Source organism: Hyaena hyaena, unplaced genomic scaffold (genome assembly GCF_003009895.1).
Source record: "Hyaena hyaena isolate Hyena2069 unplaced genomic scaffold, ASM300989v1 scaffold_154, whole genome shotgun sequence".
NCBI lineage: Eukaryota > Metazoa > Chordata > Mammalia > Carnivora > Hyaenidae > Hyaena > Hyaena hyaena.
Window position 1 is genome coordinate 70,686 of NW_024080786.1, and position 20,951 is coordinate 91,636.

Consider the following 20,951-nt stretch of genomic DNA (forward strand, 5'->3'; position numbering starts at 1 on the left):
TCTTTGTCTTTAAAATATCATGATGGGGAGCCTTGCTGGCTCAGTTGGTAGAGTATACAACTCTTAATCTTAGGATCATGAGTCTGAGCCCCACATTGGGTGTAGAGATTACCTAACAAAGTAAATTGAAAAAAATATGTATTTTAAAAAAAACATCATGGTAAAAATAGCTGAGTATTCTGTTAAAACATATGACACAGATTGAAAAATAAAAATAAACAAAAAGCAATGTTTGTTCTCTGTCTTAAATTGAGAAGTCATTTTCAAGTCCTAAGCTAGGGATATCTGTGCATGTCATTTTACCTTCAACAAATGGGAAAGAATATATACTTATAGGTAGAACTGTTGGGGATTTAAGTTTTTAAAAAATTATTTCTTCTTATGAATACTGTGGTTTCCTACTGATTTAAAGAAAACAGGGTGACTAAATCTGCATGCATGTTAAAAGTACTTAGTTGCCAATAATAGATTCTATACAGTGTCCTTAGAATAGTCCATTTATCCAACATACATATGCATCCTTAGTATACTGCCTAAAATGTGGTTAATGTATATGTATGTTAAATAAATGAATGGACTACTATAAAAACAGTATGTTGCGGGTCACCTGGCTGGCTCAGTCAGTAGAGCATGTGACTCTTGATCTTAGGGTCCTGAGTTCAAGCCCCATGTTGAGTGTAGACCTATTTTAAAAAAAAGGAATAAAAGGGGCACCTGGGTGGCTTAGTTGGTTAAGCGTCTGACTTTCGCTTAGGTCATGATCTCGTGGTTCGTGGGTTCGAGCCCCGCGTCGGGCTCTGTGCTGACTGCCAGCTCAGAGCCTGGAGCCTGTTTCAGTCTGTGACTCCCTCTCTCTCTAACCCTCCCCTGCTCACGCTGTCTCTCTCTCTCTCTCCTAGAAATAAATAAAACATTAAAAAAAAAAAGAATAAAAACAATGTGTTGGGGAGACAGACAAACAATTCTAATATAGTGCTACAAAATGTATACAGAGTAACATGTTAGAAGAAGCAAGGCTATAACTGAAGGGAAGGGGTCAGGAAAAATGTGAGTGGGGCTGTGATACTTGGGATGAGTTATGAGATAAACAGATAAGAGAAAGGAAGGGAGGGAGCGCCAAAGAAAATCTGAAAGGCCCATTGGCTTGACCAAGTGAGCAACATGTCAGAACCACAAGAGCAAATGTTAAGGATGGACAAAGCAATAAGACTGAAAGTGTGGGCAAAATGCAGATGGAAGTGCCCTGTACACTATACTGAGGGATTCAGATTTTGTCCTGTAAGGTACCTATTCAGACCCCTAGGGATTTGTACATGTAGCCTCAAGGCTATGAGGTTTCTCTTTTATTTTCAACTTGATAAAAATCAACCACAAAAACATTTTTTTAAAGATTACTCTGGATTATCCGGATGACCTCCTTTTAATTGATTACTGTCATAAGATTTCAGTTCACATGTTTTTGTCTAGAACTGCACTGGCAAACAAGTGATACCATTTGTCACTGGCACAGGTTAATGAGAAAGAAGTGGGAACTACTTTATGTAAATGATGTTGTTTGACAAGTGAAGATCAAATGAAATCATGACACATTGAACAAAAGAAGGCTTTGCAGCTTTTCTTTAAAAAAAGAAAAGAGGTGAAGGCGCTGAGTAATCTCAACATGAGTACAATATGGACAGGGCTTTTGTAAAGAAGTTACGCTATGGAGGACAGTGAATATTTGCTTTTGGAGCATATTCGGTCCAGCAGAAAGTCTCATTGGTACCAATGATTAAATATTCATTTGAATTTATTTGTTTCATAATTGTGCTTCATTTAACTTATAACCGGGAGTTATAGTTGTGTAAGATACACAACATAAGGAGTTTATATATAGTTTTATATTTGCATATATTTAACATACTGAAAATATTTTAAGTTAACAATAGAGAATCCTGGGTATCTACTCAGGCTTGAGAAATTCTGCTGGATGATTGGGAGCCACTGAAAGATTTTAGTAAGGAAATAACAAATTTGTGCTTTAGAAAAATCACTCTGGCAGCAGGACGAGAATTAGAATGGAAAGTACTTAAGTAAGGCAGAAAGGAGGGTACTTAATATAACAATGTGATGAAGTGGTTGGGCCCTAAATTACATAGGGGATATAAAGAGGAGATAGGGAGGAGTTAGAATCAAAAGGACTTGGTTGTGGGTGAGGAAAGGAGGGCATCCGGGATGGCTGCTCCCTGGGTGACTTGGTGGTGAGATAAAGACCACAGGAAGACAAACAAATGAGGGTAAAGGGGAATGAGAAAAGAGATGATGAATTTAAGTCAGCAATGATTTGAATTTCATTTCATCCAAAGAAAATCCAGTTCTCCTTTCTAGGTCCCAGTTTTCTCAGTGACAGCTGCATTCATGAATTACCAAATTAACTATTATAGCGCGCTCTAAAAATATACAAAGCACTCCACAGTAAGCTGTAAATAAGTCATGAAAAATCAGCAAAAGTCCAGGCCCTAAAGGAAATATTTAAGTTAACAATGGAGAATCCTGCGTATCCGGAGACAATTTTTTACTAAACACTTAAATTGTGACCCAATGCACTCCCAATGTATTGTATTCTTTTCTCTGTCAATCAAATGCAACCACTCCCTTGCCCACATATGAAAAAGAGGTAGCATGTCAAGCCCACGTGGGAGATGCAAAAACACCACCCTTAAGGGACTTGCAAAGCAATGAGGGCACACGTAGTGGACGTTTACTGAAAATGTAGCGTAGGGGGGAACCTTGACCCTACGCGCAGGAGTAGTTGACCAAGTTACCTTTTACTTAGAGGAATCAACGTGGAAAATCTTACAGTCCAGTAAGAACGTAAACATTTCATATTTTATTACCAAAAGAGGAAAAAAAAAGAGGCGAGAGGAAGGAAAATGCAGCAATTATCGCGAAACCAGCCTGTGTTCCCACAGGCCACAAAAGGGCGAGCCTCTGGGAGAGAGTAAGTCAATCTTAGTTTGGTAGGAATGCCAGCATCTTCCGCTACTAACTCATAATACAACAGCATTGTGCTTATAGACCCAAAATGTTTAACCGTCAGCCTCATCCATCATCCACAACGTCCAACGTGCGACTGAGGGAAAGCCGCGGGCCGTACCTTTAGCACAGGACACTGCTTTGGGGGGAGACGGGGGAGGCTTTCAACACAGCGCCCTTCACGGCGCTCGGCCAGGGCCTCCTAGAGAGAAAGTCGGGAGCTGAGAGACTTCAGGGTATCCGGGAAGCAAGGTTCACACAGCGAACCGAGACCAGGAGGCGGCAACACAGCGCCCCTAGGGTTCTGCCCCGTACGGCTTGTGAACCCGGAAAAGGGGCGGTAGCCTCACAGCGCAGCCTCGGCTGGGCCAGAGAAGGCGGGGATGGGCGGGACCTCGGCTGGTGGGGGGCGGAGCCGGCACCAGAGCTCTCTTCTCGCCGCCTGATGGGAATTGTAGTTCTGGAAACTAGCCAAGCTCCCCCAAAGGGCTCTGGGAACTACACTTCCCGGGGAGGTAACGGCTCCAGCAGGCCGCGCGTTGTGGGGACGTCGCACTGTCCGCAGCCCGGTCCAGACTTGCGGAGTGTTAGAGGGGCAGGCCGGAAGGGGGTTCTTTTCCTTCACTCTGCGCTCAGGCAGCGCCAACCCCGCCTTACCTCGCCCCACTGCCGTGCGCTCCCTGCCCGGCTCCCCGCGCCAGCTATTCCTGGGCCCCTCAAGGAGTTGGGGCCTGGGGGTTCGAAGGTAACGGCCGCTGCCAGCAGCCGGAGCCAGGGGCGCGCTCCTCTACAGCCCAGCAAACTCCGCCCCCGGTTCTTGCCTCCATGGGCCCGACTCAGAAACCCAACGTGTGTCGCCAGCTGAGTCGCCGGGCGCTGGGCTTCTTCTCGCGGGATGCAGGCGTGGTGCAGAGGACGAACCTGGGCATCCTGCGGGCGCTGGTGTGCCAGGTGACCGCCGGCTGCTGGGAATGGGGCCAAGGGCAGAGGGGCGACTGGCGGCTAAGCCTCCTGCTGGGGTGCAGTTTTTACTCGTTAGAGCTCCCCTTTAAGAAGATCACAGGTTCTGGACAGGGGTATCCAGGCCCTGAACCTGGGGAATTAGTAAATAGGTATTAATAGAACCACCGGACGCTTTTAGTTTTAAGCTTCTTATGTCTTCCTGCAAACAGTCTTTCTAAAATTTGTTCACACCGCTTAAAACGTGAGAAGCCAGTGAGGGAGAAATGAACATGTTTTAAATAATGTACGTGAAATTACTTTGAAAACTGTAGATTTAATTACCCCACTTAATATTGGTGCACGGTAGAGACTTATGAGTTATTTCCTAAACCAAAATTCCTTGTGTCTTTCAGGAAAGCACTAAATTCAAGAATGTTTGGACAACTCATTCCAAGTCACCTATAGCCTATGAGAGAGGAAGAATATATTTTGACAATTATCGGTGCTGTGTCAGCAGGTATCTTTTTGGTGAACATTTTTCTTGTAATTCACCTCGCCATTGATCTTGACTCATTTTTATAGAACCACGTGCTTTATCAGTTTTTAATGAAATAGGAGAATGGAAAAATGAGCCCAAAATAAGAGTAGGTGGTAAAATGGCTATAATTTTAAAACCTTTTTTAAATCCAAAGTTAGAGATTTCATCTTTGAAAATACCAATTTAAAATGAATTTACTTTATAGTGCAGGCAAAATGATAGGTTGCTCAGAGGATGGCGTAGTGTTTTATTCTGCTTAGAAGATAGCAGAGTCAGGTATCTAATAATTATATGCTGCTTTAGGGAAGAATTTCTTTAAATTAAATTTTTTTTAATTTTTTCTTAATGTTTTATTTATTTCTGGGAGAGAGAGAGAGAGACAGCGTGAGCAGGGGAGGGTCAGAGAGAGAGGGAGTCACAGACTCTGAAACAGGCTCCAGGCTCTGAGCTGGCAGTCAGCACAGAGCCCGACGCGGGGTTCGAACCCACGAACCGCGAGATCATGACCTAAGCGAAAGTCGGACGCTTAACTGTCTAAGCCACCCAGGCGCCTCTAAATTTAAAAAAATTTTTTAATGTTTATATTTGAGAGAGAGGGACAGTGTGGAAGTAGAGGATGGGGAAGAGAGAGAGAGACTGAGACCAAATCGGAAGCAGGCTCCAGGCTCTGAGCTGTCACCACAGAGACTGAAGCAGGGCTGGAACTCACAAGCCTTGAGGATTTAACCTAAGCTGAAGTCGGAGGCTTAACCGACTGAACCATCTAGGAGCCCCGGGAAGAATTTCAAACATGAAATTTGAAAAGATGATCCAGATTTTACTACATTTGCTTATCTATACCATTGCTCACTTTTCCTTCATCTTTTTACTAAATATTTTAAAGCATATTCTAAACACCATGCTTTGCTTCTCTAAACAATATTAGACATTTCTTTTTCTTTCTCTTAACAGAATTATTAAGATATAATTCACACACTGGATGCCTAGGTGGCTCAGTTAGTTAAACATCTGACTCTTGATTTTGGCTCAGGTCTTGATCTAGCAGTTCCTAGGTTGGAGCCCATGTCTGGCTCTTCACTGACAGTGTGGAGACTGCTTGTAATTCTTGTCTCCCTCTCTCTCTGCTTCTCTCTCTCAAAAACAAACATTTTTTTTAAAAAAGATAAAATTAACATACTATGCAATTCACCAATTTAAAGTATACAATTTAATGATATTTAGTTCATTGAAATTATATTCAATGATATGAATTTTGGTGAACCATTGTGGTTCATATAGGCAACTGTCACTACAGTTGACTTTAGAACATTTTCATCACCTCAGAAAGAAACTTTATTGCCTTTAGCTATTGCCACAATACCCACATCATTCTCAGCCCTAAGCAACTGTTTGTCTACTTTCTATCTCTGTAGATTCATCTGTTCTGGACATTTCATATAAATTGAATCACATAGTATGTGTCTTTTGTGATTGGTTTCTTAGTAGCTTACCAGTTTATAATAAAAGACATAATTCAAGAACAGCCAAATGGAAGAGATACATAGGCAAGGTATATGCAAAAGGGTATGGAATATCCATGCTCTTTGAGCACACCACTCCTGCTGAATGTCCATGTGTTCACCAACCTAGAAGCTTTTCTCCTTTGTTAGTGTGTACATTTAGGGGCACCTGGTGGCTCAGTTGGTTGAGCGTCCAACTTCAGGTCAGGTCATGATCTTGCATTTCTCGGTTCAAGCCCTGCATGGGGCTCTGTGCTGACAGCTCAGAGCCTGGAGCCTGCTTCAGATTCTGTGTCTCCCTCTCCTGCTCTTATTCTGTCTCTCTCTCTCAAAAGCAAACATTAAAAATATTTTTAATAGTAGTTTAATTTTAAATTTTGTCAGTTAAAAAAAGAAGGAAACTATGATCATATCTCTGTAGTAATCAGGGAAGTATAAATTAAAGATAAGGGACTATTTTCACATAAAAAATTTAGTACTGGCATAGGTATAAGCTTGTTCAGTTTTTCTGAAGGCAGTTTGGGAATAAAAAAAAAAAAACCTTAAAGGCATTTCCTTTTTTACCTATTAATTTTTATTCTAAAATAAAAGGATTCTTGTTATCTAATTTTCATTTTACAATAATGGAATAACAGTTTATGAATGCCATGGAATTCAGGAGAGATATTCATTGTAATGATTCAAGGTTAAAGAAAGAAATCAATATGATTCAACTTTGGGAAATAATCTGTAGGTAAGTATAAGTATATAAAGAAAAACTAGAAAGAATGAACCAAAGTGTTAATAATGGTTATTTTTCTGATTTTATAGATTCTAATCTATGTTACTATGTTTTTCAAATTTTTTTTCCAGTGAATTTTCTTTTGAATTTTGTGATCAGGAAAAAAATATTAACATTTAGTTAAGAAAAGGAAGGCAAAGTAGTAAGTTGTATCTTGGTATTCCAAACCTCTGAACAGAATAAGTCACTCAAAGCTGAGCAAACACTGTCTCAGTTAATAAGAAGAATAATCATTCATTTTTCTTTTTTCCAGTGTTGCATCAGAGCCAAGAAAACTTTATGAAATGCCAAAATGTTCCAAATCAGAAAAAATAGAGGATGCTTTATTATGGGAATGCCCAGTGGTAAGATATATTTTTAGAGTATTTGTTTCTAATGCATTTTTTGCTTAAAAGAACTGATCATATAAAGGAATAAAGCTTAAATATCATAGTGATTACTGAGTCTTGAAAGGAATCAAGAAGAGAGAAGATATCCTTTGCTTATTTTTCCTCAGGAAATAACTTATACCTTCAAAAATTATATATTAATATTATGAATATATTTAAAAATTTTTGTTATTTGTAAATCTTAAAAACTAGAAAAAAGTTATGAACTGATTAAAAGTTTTACAAGCGATATAAGCTAGTGTAGAGTTATTCTCAGTGGTTAAGAAATCATTTTACTGATTTAAGAGGTCATTCTATCAAAATAAAATATTTATTTCGGACAGCAGTTATATCACATGGCTCTTTGAAAGTAGATTCTTATAAGTTTCCTCCATGAATCTTGTTAGGAAAATAATAAGTCAAAAATAAAAATAAAATAATAAAAGTAATACAAAATAAAATAATAGGATAAGCTCACTCCATCAGACAGACCTGATGTGTATTTTACAAGACCGTGTTTTCATAAGATAGCATCTTCTACTTGCTAGAGGAGTTGGGAGAATTGAATTGTACAGAAAATAAGTTTGGGATATTCTGAATTTAAAATGTTAAACAAATTTGTTTATAGAATTACTTCTCAGAGCCTTTAATAATACTTACAGTAATATTAATGTTCACAATGATTGTCAAACCATTTTCTGAAACTGCTTTGATCATAGGACTTCCTTTTTTGAGGTATGTTTCTACAGACTAGTTTTTCATGGGATTGGTGTTTTAAGAACTGTACTTAGGAAATACTGCAGCAAATTAATCAAGTTTTTGAATCTGGCTGGTTGTTTTTTAGGAAGAATAGAACTTACAATATGTGACCAAAAATAATGTTTAAAAGAGGTGATCCTTTGAATTTACTATTAAAATTCTCTCTCTTTTCAAAGACTATTGTTTTTACATAAAATTGTAGTTTTCCAGAGCTTTGCTTTCTTTTCTCCTAGACACTTATTCTTTTTAAAAACAGACACATTTTTAAAAATCAGAAAGCTTTAAATCTGTTTTCTTCCCCAATTTCTTACTGAAAGCTGAAAATAGCTATTGTGCTCCCAACATATAAAGCCTTTTAATCTATTTTAATTGGCTGGGGGAGAAGGATGACAGATCTTTTTTGATGTTTATTTATTTTTGAGAGAGACAGCAGAGGAGGGGCAGGGAGACAGGGAGAGAGAAATTCCCACGCAGGCTCTTCGCTGGCACTGGAGAGCTTGATGTAAGGCACAACCTCATTTAACCTTGAGAGCATGACCTGAGCTGGAATCAAGAGTGGGATGCTCAACCACCTGAGCCACCCAGGCACCCAAGGATGACAGATTTCTTAATTGAGAAAAGTTTTGAAGACATAGTGTGAAAACACCAAAAACTTTAGAGCAATCCCTGAAAAAATAGAGTTTCTAGTAATCTAATCCCTATTCTCACTTCTCTTTAAATATTTTCTTCTCATTTGAAGTTAAGCAAGATTTTCATTAGGAAAAACTAAGAAGCATATCACTTATTGTTGTTAATATATTGATATGAAAACTACATTTAAATTAGCACCCTTTTAGGAGCACCTGGGTAGCTTAGTTGGTTCATGATCTCCCTATTGGTGGGTCAGCTGTGCTGATAGCTCAGAGCTAGAGCCTGATTCAGATTCTGTGTTTCCCTCTCTCTATGCCCCTACCCTGCTTGCATTCTCTCTCTCTCAAAAATAAACATGAAAAAAAAATTAGCACCCCTTAATGAGACAATGTGTGAAATACAACTTTTAGTTTAGGAAAATACCTCAAGCCTATTATATATGCTACTTCTAATTCTTTTTTTTTTTTTAATCTCCAGGAGGTGAGTGGTGTCTGGATAGCTCAGTTGGTTGAACATTCAACTCTTGATTTTAGCTCAGGTCATGTCACAGTTTGTGAGATCGAGCCCTGTACTGTTAGTTCAGAGCCTGCTTGGAATTCTCTCTCTCCCTCTCTGCCCCTCCTGTGCACACACACTCTCTTTCCCTCTCTCTCTCTCAAAATAAACAAACATTAAAAAAAAAAAATCTCCAAGAGGTGACACTTATGTAAGACACCATAGAATAAAAATATTTACATCATTGTATGTGAATTTAGTGTAAGACTTCCAGTAGTTAAACTTAAACCCACATACACACACAACCAAGAAACAACAGACAAAAATTGAAAGGGAAAACAAATCTTTAAAGCCATATGTGAAATACCTATGCTTTTATTTTCTATTCACTTTTTAGCCAAAGCAAATAGTAGATTAATTTTAACCTCCCTATTCTTTTTTTTTTTAATGTTTATTTATTTGGGGGAGGGGCAGGGTGTGAGCAAGGGAGGGGTAGAGAAGGAGGGAGACACAGAACTCGAAGCAGGCTCCAGGCTCTGCACTGTTAGCACAGAGCAGACATGGGGCTCGAACTCAGGAACCATGAGATCATGACCTAAGCTGAAGTCAGATGCTTAACTGACTGAGCCACCCAGGTGCCCCTTAACTTCCCTATTCTTAACTTTCGTCTTAGAATTTCCTTTTTTTTTTTCAATGTTTATTTAGTTTTTAAGAGAAGGAGAGAGAGAGTGCAAGTGGGGAAGGGGCAAAGAGAGAGGAATTCAGAGGATCTGAAACGGGCTCTAACAGCAGAGAGCCTGACGTGGGGCTCAAACCCGCAAACCATGAGATCATGACCTGAGCTGAAGTGAGAAGCTTAGGAAGCCTAACTGATTGAGCCACGCAGGTGCCCCCAAGAACATCCTTTTTATTTTACAAGTCAAAGTAGAACTCTTTGCTTCTCTTTCTTTTCCTGCCTTAGGCTTCCACCTTGTGGCAGCTGATCAGTGGCAGGTATGCCCAAGTAGCTGTTACTTCCCTTTTGGGGGGTAATCCCCTGGCAACAGAGGATATCTTTTTTATTTTCTTAAGTTTATTTTATTTATTTTAGAGAGAGAGCATGGAAGGGACAGAGAAAGAGGGAGAGAGAAAGAATCCCAAATAGGCTCCACGCTGTCAGTGCAGAGCCCAACATGGGGTTCAGTGTCATGAACTGTGAGATGACCTGAGCCAAAATCAAGAGTCAGACACTTAACCAACCCTGCCACCAACAGAGGATATCTTTTAAACCAGGTCCATCTTCTGTTTTTCTCTGGCTGCCTTGATTCTGCATTCTAGCTTTTCATTTGGGGTAAGAGTAGAGCTACAGTGAATCATGGAACAATTTGCCCTTTTGCCATTTTGACTTCTATCAGAAAAACAATGAGTCTTAGAACAAAGAAACATCTATTCTAGCAGATGACTCTTTTTATTTTTTTTATTTTTTCTTTTTTTTTTAATTTATTTTAACATTTATTTATTTTTGAGAGAGTGCTAGAGACAGAGCACAGGTCAGGGAGGGGCAGAGAGAGAGAGAAGGAGACAGAATTTGAAACAGGCTCTAGGATCTGAGCTGTCAGCACAGAGCCCGATGCGGGCTTGAACTCACAGACCAGGAGATCATGACCTGAGTCTAAGTTGGCTGCTTAACCCACTGAGCCATCTAGGGGCCCCTCTTTTTATTTTTTTAATTTATCTTTTTAAAAAATTTTTAATGTTTATTTTTGAGACAGAGAGCGCGCCCACATGAGCAGGGAAGGGGCAGAGAGACAGAGACACAGAGACACAGGTTCTGAAGCAGGATCCAGCCTCTGAGCTATCAGCACAGAGCCCAATGCAGGGATCATACTCATGAACCATGAGGTCATGACCTAAGCCTAAGTCATATGCTTAAGGGACTGAGCCACCCAGGCTCCCCTTTAGCAGATGACTATAAAGTAAGTAATAAAGTATTTCAGGTACTATCTAGGCACTTTATGTGAATAAACTCAATAAGTTGATGAAAATAATAACCTACAGTGTCATCTTTCCTTGTCTAAATTCTCTATTTGTACATTTAATATTTCTTCTTTGGTTTACATAGCTATTTCTTTAAGGTTTTAGCTATTTTCTTTGGACATATATTACTGTAGATTGTTCATGACTAACCAGTTTCATTTTTACACTTGTTTTCTTGTTTTTGTTTTTAGGGGGAAATACTTCCCAATCCATCAGATTATAAATCCTCACTCATAGCACTGACTGCTCATAATTGGCTATTTCGCATATCAGCAGCTACTGGAAAAGTCCTTGAGAAAATATATCTGGCTTCATACTGCAAATTCAGGTATTAACTATGGCTTTATTATTCAAGATTTTATATATATGTAATAAATAAATTTGAGACTTGTGACCCAGGAAATTTCAAATTTTTTTTTTAAGTTTATCATTATATACCTGGATCTCAATTTATAAACCTATTCTATTTTTCTTTCCTCATGACTACATTTGAAGGCCTGAGAATACAGACCCCTTATTATTTAAGTTTGCATCACTCATAAGTAACCAACCTGTAATAGTTAGCAGATATCAACCCCCTCCCTTTTTTTTTAAAGTAGGCACCTGGCCCAATGTGGGGCTTGAACTCACAACCCTGAGATCAAGAGTCACATGCTCTACCAACCGAGCCAGCCAGGCACCAACCCCCTCCTCTTTGTAATTTTCCTTCTTTTTAAAATTTATTTTATTTTATTTTTTAATGTTTATTTATTTTTGAGAGAGAGAGCAACCATGGAGGACAGAAAGAGAGGGAGACACAGAAGCAGGCTCCAGGCTCTGAACTATCAGCGCAGAGCCCGATGCATGGCTCAAACTCATGAACTGTGAGATCATGACCTGAGCAGACACTTAACCCACTGAGTCACCCAGATGTTCCTGACTTCCCTTCTGCAAATAGTATTTTATATGTAGGTTGCACTTCATGGTCGATTTTCTTGGAGACTAGTCAGTTTCAGTTAAATACCTGCCTAGTACAATCTAAAAAGTGGTGTTTTTTGTTGTTTGTTTGTCTTTAAGTAATCTCTACATCCAATGTGGATGTAGAGACATGTGATGTAGATCCATGTGATGTGGATCTCACAACCCCGAGATCAAGAGTCACATGTACTTCTGACTGAGCCAGCCAGTGTCCCTAAAAACTGTTATTTTAACTAGTAGTTTTAAAATTATATATATATATATATATATATATATGGAGTGAATAATACATGCAGAATGTTAAAGTAACATTTTTAATGTTTTTTGTGACTTCATTTTAAAGCAGGAATGTTTTTTTGTTTTCTAAGTTTTGAATACTGTTTGATCAAACACAGTTTCTATTCACTGACACTCTAGAAGGATTAAAGTTAAATATATATATATTTTTTTAATTTTTTTTATTTTTTAATGTTTTTATTTATTTCTGAGAGAGAAAGAGACAGCATGAACAGGGCAGGGTCAGAGAGAGAGGGAGACACAATCTGAAACAGGCTCCAGGCTCTGAGCTAGCTCTCAGCCCAGAGCCCGACACGGGGCTCGAACCCATGAACCCTGAGATCATGACCTGAGTAGAAGTCAGACGCTTAACTGACTGAGCCACCCAGGCACTCCTGTATATATATATTTTTAATAGGAGGTATTACAATAAGGATCTAGAGGGAATTTTTAAGTTAATTAATTTATTTTTAAAATAAATTACTTTGCTTTTGTAATTTAAATAACAGAAGTTTATTTATAAAATGCTATTATATTTTGATTATAAGGAAACTGACACAAATGACTATTCTTCATTCTTTTATAAGATACTTGAGCTGGGACACTCCTCAAGAAGTCATTGCAGTCAAATCAGCTCAAAACAAATGCTCAGCATTGGCCCGACAGGTAGATATCTTTAATATCAACAAATAAATCTTTAAACATTAATAAGTGAAGAAATTGTCTGCAGATTTGTTGTGAAAGAACTAATGATCTTTGATTTCAGAAAAATGGTGTAGAAGTAGTTTACCACAAGCTTAAGAAATACCCTTTAAGCCACTCTGGAGAAGTACAACAGATTATTTTACAATCCATAGTGGAAAGAAATTGTGCCTGTTCTTCAAAGTAAGGGAGCTACCTTTTCCAAACAGACAAATCACTCAAGCTTTAACTGTTGATAATTTCTTCTCATTTCATGTAGACATGTCAGTGTAATGCTACTTTCAGGTGCTATGACCCTAACTATGTGTCTTTTGATTAGGGTCTTTATTATTAGAATTCCAACTTAAAATATAATTTATCTTATAGTATATTAATATACCATAATATATGTATAATAATAACAATTTAATTATATATTATATGGTATGTGGTGTATATTATAAATATATATTAATCTATACTGTAATTATAATATAGAAGGTATATTTTATTATGCAGTATATAAAATGTTTTGTATAATATATAAAATATGCTTCATTGCTAAGAAATGTTTACTTTTATAGATTTTTATTTGTATGTGCATGTGTGTTGAAGGACTGAAGTTTACTAGACTTATTTTGAACATATATGCCTTCCTGTTTCAGTAACTTTGCAATGTAGATTGATGTTTTCCTGAATTGAAAACATCCACGTAACTGTATGCTAGGACAGATGGATGTTTTCAACTCATGAAAACAGTGTTTCTGAAATTCTTTTGAGAGCTGCCTATAATTTAATCTTTCCTTGTAGGCAGGCATTCAACAGCCTGTTTTGCTGTACCTTGCAGTGTTCCATGTTTTACCTTTTTCACTCATAGGGATTCTGGAAATCAACAAGAAGGTAAGAACTTACTTTTGATTTAATTGCAATATTAACTTATTTTTATAAAAGATGAGGTGTCATTGTTTAATTATTTGCTTATTAAATCATTTGTTTGCAAGTGTTCCCCTAATTGTAAAAAGCTTTATGATCTATCTTGTTTCACATCAAAATACATGAGAATGTTTCATTTAGGAAGAAAGCCTAATCATCCCTTCATCTTTCTGCATGTTTTTATGCCTTTCAAATGCATAGTGCTGAATTACCTTTGGTGTCATTAACAAACCACTACTTTATAAAATTATGAAATGAGGAAGGTGTTTTTTTTTCCAGAGGGATAGTCCAAAGCTCACTTAAAATGACCATTAGGAAAGTGAAAAGCTACAACAAAAAGACTCATTTTAATTGCAAGGTGCAGGTCTGAAACTTGTTTTATGATACTGAAACAGCCTTATAATTAAACATGTGAGTTTTCCAACTCATTCAGTTTTAGATTTTATTCTTGTCATTGTTCATGATTTATAGGCTGTTATATGGGAGGAAAGAAAGGACATATTTCCTTTGAGAAGAAGAATCAGTAGCCTTCTACCTTCCATTAAAAAATTGTTACTTAGTCTGGGTGGATAGTTATTTATTGGTCTGTTCTACTAGTCTTTAATTAAGCACTTAAAGTATTACTGAAGCAGATCTTCAGAGTCCACTAATAGTCATTAGCAAATAAGAAAAGCATTAAAATTTTTTTGTATCAGCATAGTATTCTAAACTACATAAAGGCAAATGAATAGTATCAGTTACTTATTCATTCTTTGCTTTGTGCCAGGCACTTTGGGTAGTTTACAACTTTGTAACATATGATGTATTCCTCTAGGAAGTTAACCAAATCCAAAGTGAATGCAGAAACTGGAATTAGAAACTAGAGTTGACTCCTAAGTATGAACCAAATTTTGAAATAGATGGGCTATGTTATTATAGCACTCATTATTTGAAAATATGTTTGAATTACGCAAGTCTTCCTTTTCAAAATGGGAAACCAAGATCAGCAAATAAAAAATTATGAGCTAGTCAAGATCAAAGCAAAGCATAATTATCCTTCTAAGAGATGACAAAAAAAATAACTTATGATTTTAATTGTTTTCTTTGTGCTTGTAGATTAAGTAATTGTTATGCTTATTACAGTCTAAAACAGGAATGAACACTTAGCTAAGTCATAAATTGTTTCTATCTATTTTTACATGCCTTACAATAATCATTGGAGGGATTTGGTTTTGATTAGGGTTAGTTGGAATTGAAGCATATCTTTCACTTAACATGTATAAAAGACTACCCAGGGGCCATGCTCAGAATGTACTTTAAGCTATTTATTGGGGTAGTAAATTTTCACTAAGTAATTAGAAACAGAAACAGATTTTCACTTAATTTCTACTTGTTCTTTCATCAAATGAAAATTTGTCTATGTTGGCTTTTGTTAAATATTAAAATAGGCACAGAATCAGGTTCTTTGTCAGAGCTCTGTGGAGGATTATGACAGGATCCAGTGCATAGAACAAAAACAGAAAGGGAACAAAGAACCAAAGCCTTACTCAAGGTTAGCCAGTCTAAATGTCTCTATAGGTCCTTCAACATGTTTGGGTTTAAATGACTGAAACACCAAGCAGTATTAGATATTTAAAGAACAAAGTAATGACAAAATTCTGCAGTTGGCTGTTTCTCATTAAAAGTACTTTCTCCGAGCCAATCTTTTCACTTCTAGCTAAAAGCTGTCTCTTTATAAATAACATCTTAGCATGAAGAATAGGTCTCTATATATACTCTACTGCACATATCCTGCATGGTAGATTTGGATGGTCTCAATGTGTGCTTATGTCCATGAAAAATAGCATTTATTATTAAAGACATTGGCAAAACTATAAAGCAAATGGAAGAAGCAAATGAATGCTGCTAAGTCATTTTGAGGGTTATATGCTACACTCCCATTAGCGCTCCGGTTTGAGACTCAAGTGGCCTACCATCCTAATGACACCTTAACTTCTGGTCTCTAAACTGTAATTAAGTTATAGTACTAGGCAGCAGTGTTGTCGTGGTGACCTGAATATTCAGCAAAGCACAAACCACTGTGAACACTCAAGAGGATTGGCCTTCTGGTCTTTTCTCAGGTGATATCTACCTTTCCCCTCAGATTTTCGGCAACGTTACAGATGCTACCTTGTCTCATGGGATACTGATTGTGATGTACAGCTCAGGACTGGTCAGACTCTATAGCTTCCAAGCCATCATTGAACAGGTAGAGAAGACTGAACTTTACCGTATTATAATAACTTGAGTTTTGGACTGAGGTACGATTTGTTTTTTTAATGAGATGCTTTTAGAGTAAGGCACTTGTGTAGGTTTCAACTCTACAAAACTGTGCAAATACAGAAGGACAAAGTAACCTTTAAAAGAGGGGTGGGAGGGGAGACAGAAAGGCCCTTTAAATAAAGACATATTCTCTGTCAGATACGTGTGAATTTGATTTTTTTTCTCTCTCCAGACAGCAAATAAGTGGGTGCTAAAGCCGCCATTTTTGTTTGTTTTGTTTTTAGTTCATGCAACAGAAACTTGACTTAGGGTGTGCATGCAGATGGGGTGGGACTGCTGGAACTGTGGGAGAGGCTCCTTTTGGCATTCCTTGTAATATTAAAATCACAGGTATGGCTACCATGTAGCATGTTTTTCACCTTAAAAAAATAAGTGGTCACAGAAATAGTTATTTATTGTCATCATCCAGTGTTTTCTCATAATTTGACTATAGATTCAATTCGTTTCACGTCTATACAGCTTATTCCTTACTACTGAATAGGTGCTAACAAAATCTATCAGTTGTTCACTGAACTGAACACCTGGTGAAACTGAGTCTTGCTCAGCATTTAACCAGGGGAAGGCAGAGCCCAACATCACTGAGAAGAGAATGCAAATTAAAATTATCATAAGATACATCTTTTCAGATTCTCAGATATCAAAAGTTGCACCATGGGGTTGTTAAAAGTATCGTATAGAGGTATATGAGAATATGAGAGTATAGTCATTTATTGTTGGAGTCCTTTGTGGGGGACAGCTTGTCAATATGCAGCAAAGTTTTAAATGTATATACTCCTTGAACAATCCCATGTCTGGGAACTTCTAGCAGATACATTCACATGTGTACAAAATGACAAGTGTACATTATAACATTGTTTCTAATAGCAAATGGTTAGAAACAATGTATACATTGATAGGTGACACTAATATTGTTGCATTGTTTGGCTGTATCATAAATTTAATTGTTATAAAGAAAGAATTTTTTGTATTGTTACAGAGCAATTTCCAATATATGTTAATAAATGATAAAAAGGAGTGGAAAACTGTACGTAAAAAGCTTCATTTATATGAAGAATTCATAGTCATATGTTAAAAATGTACACATGAGCATAGGCTTTTAGATTTGCTTGGAATATAAGGAAGGACACACAAAAACCTGGTAAACAGTAGTTACCTCTGAGGGATACAGATGAAAGAAACACTTATTTTTCCTTATGTACCTGGTGATACTTTTTGAATGTGGTGCTTACATTACCTTTGCTAAAATGTAATTCCATGTGTATGCATGTACACAGCTCCTTGAAGTTTTAAGGACTTATATATCATTCTATGGATGAACTCTAATTTTGTGGGACCAGTTCACTACTTTAGACATTTAGGCTGTTTTTATATTTCTGTTATTACAGATAACATGAGAATTTTCTTGTAACTATTAATGCCTGAATCAGTTGTGTCCCTGTGGGTGGCAGAATGGCCATTTGAAAAGATTCTGTCATTCCTTCTACCTTTAATAACTGACATTTTTCTGTAAATAAAATCTTTCACTCATCACCTAGGAATGAACTATAATTCCTCCTAAAAAGGCAAGGTAAATACTTATTATTTCTCTTTAAGTATCAGTATTTAAGCAAGGAGTTGGTGTTAATAGTCACTTCCAAGATGTCAAAATATTTTAGAGGTCAGCACACATTTATAATCACAGTGGACTCATGGATTTTCATCTATCCAAAATTATATAGTTACAGCCATTATTCTTCATGATGTTCAAATTACCCCATATTTGCCCAGTGAGAACTCCATCTTGACATACCTCAAGAGTCTTGGAGAATTTCCTTGCTTTTCTAGAACAATTATATATCTCAGGTTTACCTTTTACTCTCCATGTCCTGGATCTGACAAGGAGCTGTTTTAGGAGAGAACGCCCTCATGACTGTGTTAGTGCCCTAGGACTGCGGAAACACCACACACTGGTAGCTTTACACAAAAGAAATTTATTATTATTATTATTTTAATTTATTTATTTCTAGGAGAGAGAGAAAGAGACAGCGTGAGCAGGGGAGGGTCAGAGAGAGAGGGAGTGACAGACTCCGAAACAGGCTCCAGGCTCTGAGCTGGCAGTCAGCACAGAGCCCGACGCGGGGCTCGAACCCACGAACCGCGAGATCATGACCTAAGCGAAAGTCGGACGCTTAACTGACTAAGCCACCAGGCGCCCCTACACAACAGAAATTTAATCTCTCACAGTTTTGGAGGCTAGTAGTCTGAAATTCAAGTGCTGACAGAGACAACCTCAGGTCGTCTGAAGGCTCTAGGAAAGAATCTTTCCTTGCTTCTTTTAGCCTCTAGTTGTTGCTGACAGTCCTTGGCGTTTCTTGGTTTGTGGCAGCAAAGCTGCCCTCTCTGCCTGTCTTCACATTGCCTTCTTCATTCTGTCTTCAAATCTCTCCTTATAAAAACACCAGTCATGGGTTTTAGGGCCCACCCTTATCCAGCATGACCTCTGCAAAAACCCTGTTTCCAAATAAAGTCACATTCATCAATACCAGGGGTTAGGAATTCGACATATCTTTTTGAGGGGCACATTTCAACCCACAACATAGACCAAGATCACCAAGTTGTGCTCAGTGCAGCTGGATGTCTTTATTTTTGGTGAACAGAGCTGGGAAATATATGAAAACAAAAATGTCTTAGTTCATTCTCATATTTCTAATTTAATTGTTCTTTGATTTTTTTTAAATGTTTATTTTTGAGATAGAGACAGAATGCAAGTAGGGAAGGGCAGAGACAGAGGGAGACACAGAATCCGAAGCAGGCTCCAGGCTCTGAGCTACCAGCACAGAGCCCAACATGGAGCTCAAACTCATGAGCCATGGGATCATGACCTGAGCTGAAGTCAGACCACTAACCAACTGAGCCACCCAAGCACCCCAATTGTTCTTTGATTTTATATTTGTATTTCTTTTGGCTCCTACTAAACTTCTTGTTCCTAGTGAAACTTTACCCTATAATATATACGTGATAATCTTGAACTTGCCATAACAATGCTACTACTGAAAACTAAAGTATAGTGTGAAGGTTAGTTTTTCTCTGCAGTTCCTTTTGTCCTTAGTGTACAGCCCAGTGAGTGTACTATCAGAGTAATGTGTTCAGAGATTACCTGAAATTATTTTTCTGTGTTATTAGGTTACCAGTTTTATGTAATTAGGTTCATTTGTTTCAGTTTTTCAATTTTAGGTTTATTTTTTCCCTTTTGCCTTTATTCCTGAAGTTGTAAAACGTGTATGTTTTAATGGTCAAAACTATATAAAAAGATATAGTCTGAGAAATTTTGCTGCATCCATAAATAGTACTTCCATTCTGTTACTTCCCTCCCCCATTTCCACCCTGCCCCTCTAAGTAATCATTATTTTTGGTTTCTAGGTTATCCCTCTGTTGTTTCTTTTTATAAAAATAAACATGCATATGTATTCTTTAAATGTTACCTTCTTTCTTACACCAAATGTGGTATATTGTATACTCTATTCAGTACCTTGTATTGTCACGTAATGTATATCTAAATTATTTTAAACAAACATTCATTTAATAGAAGAAATATATAAGATTAGCTACCTATTTTTTATTGAAATAAAATTGATATATAATATTAGATTAGTTTCAGGTGTACAGCATAATAATTCAATTTTTCTCAAGACAAGTCATCTCCTACTTGCCAGTGATTCCTCATGATTAGAATATTATTAAGGCAAAGAAGAACTCTTTGTGGTTTTATTCCTTAGCCATATTTGTCCTGGGAGTCATGTCTATAACTAAAATTATAAATAGAGGCTTTAGTGAAACATACAGTGGCCACCTTTAACCAAACCTAACATGCTGCCACCGTCAAATTCAAAAGGTGGTCCTCCAAAACGTTGATATCCTGACTGGAGCTCAGGAAGAAACTTATGCTAATATTAAGACTAAATTTACGTATATATCCCAGATGACTCTAATCTCTATCAAAAGTTTTAGCAGACATGCACACACAAACTAAAGCAATGTCTGACTCCTCTCATTCTTTCAGTGGTTTAGCGGAAATAGATAGTCTTGATGGAAAACACTTCTTTTACTAGCTATGATAGTAATTGTGCTAGGGGGCTATTGTTAATTACGTGCTCTGCATAAATATGTCAGACAAATTATCTCAATGACTGTAGGAAACATCCTGTTCTTATGATGAGGCCATGCCTCCAACTCAAACAATCTGCAACTAGGGGCCCTTTAGTTTAGTGAGATAGCTCGGGATTTTTATGCTTCCTGTTAGGTAGGATCTGCAATCCCTTTCAGCCTGAAGAAGCTACAGAAGATGAGACCTTCACCCTTCAACATCCCTTAAGAATAAGGACGATAAAGATCCCATAGCAGGGAATGTGACAGGGAAACTGAAGGGGACCCCATGAGAGTAAAAGCTGTTTTTTTTCCTTTGCTTTTTTTCCGGCTTCTCTTCCTGCTAAGACCAGCATTCCTACCCCACTTTACACATGCCTTATAATGAAAATAGCCTATGCCTTTCTTGTAAGGGGTGAGGAGTTGATGATTCTCTAGAATAAATGACATCTAAGGAAGGACCAGGTGAGAATGACTGGACGAAGCTATCATATGTGCCTTCCAGACTACCAGAGCTAGATATTTCTACACCAAGATTCCCCTGCCTCCTAGGAAAAGAACCTGAGCCCTTGTCTTTATTCTAACCATTTCCTGGATGCCTGAGAGGACATGTACACCAGATTGCCATCCTCAGTAAA

At 37.6% G+C, this 20,951-nt stretch overlaps 1 protein-coding gene across 2 annotated transcripts in view; it reads left to right on the forward strand.

Annotated features, from left to right (window-relative positions):
- The first annotated feature begins 3,504 nt into the window (after positions 1-3,504).
- The window catches only part of DCAF17 (DDB1 and CUL4 associated factor 17), a 37,027-nt gene continuing 19,580 nt past the window's right edge, over positions 3,505-20,951 (forward strand). For both annotated transcript variants that reach the window (XM_039239207.1, XM_039239206.1), the window contains exons 1-8: positions 3,505-3,966; positions 4,371-4,474; positions 7,029-7,119; positions 11,235-11,371; positions 12,864-12,942; positions 13,768-13,857; positions 16,013-16,117; positions 16,416-16,521. In XM_039239207.1, the coding sequence (XP_039095138.1) occupies positions 3,841-3,966; positions 4,371-4,474; positions 7,029-7,119; positions 11,235-11,371; positions 12,864-12,942; positions 13,768-13,857; positions 16,013-16,117; positions 16,416-16,521 (838 nt within the window). In that variant the 5' untranslated portion in view covers positions 3,505-3,840. The remainder of the gene's footprint in view (positions 3,967-4,370; positions 4,475-7,028; positions 7,120-11,234; positions 11,372-12,863; positions 12,943-13,767; positions 13,858-16,012; positions 16,118-16,415; positions 16,522-20,951) is intronic.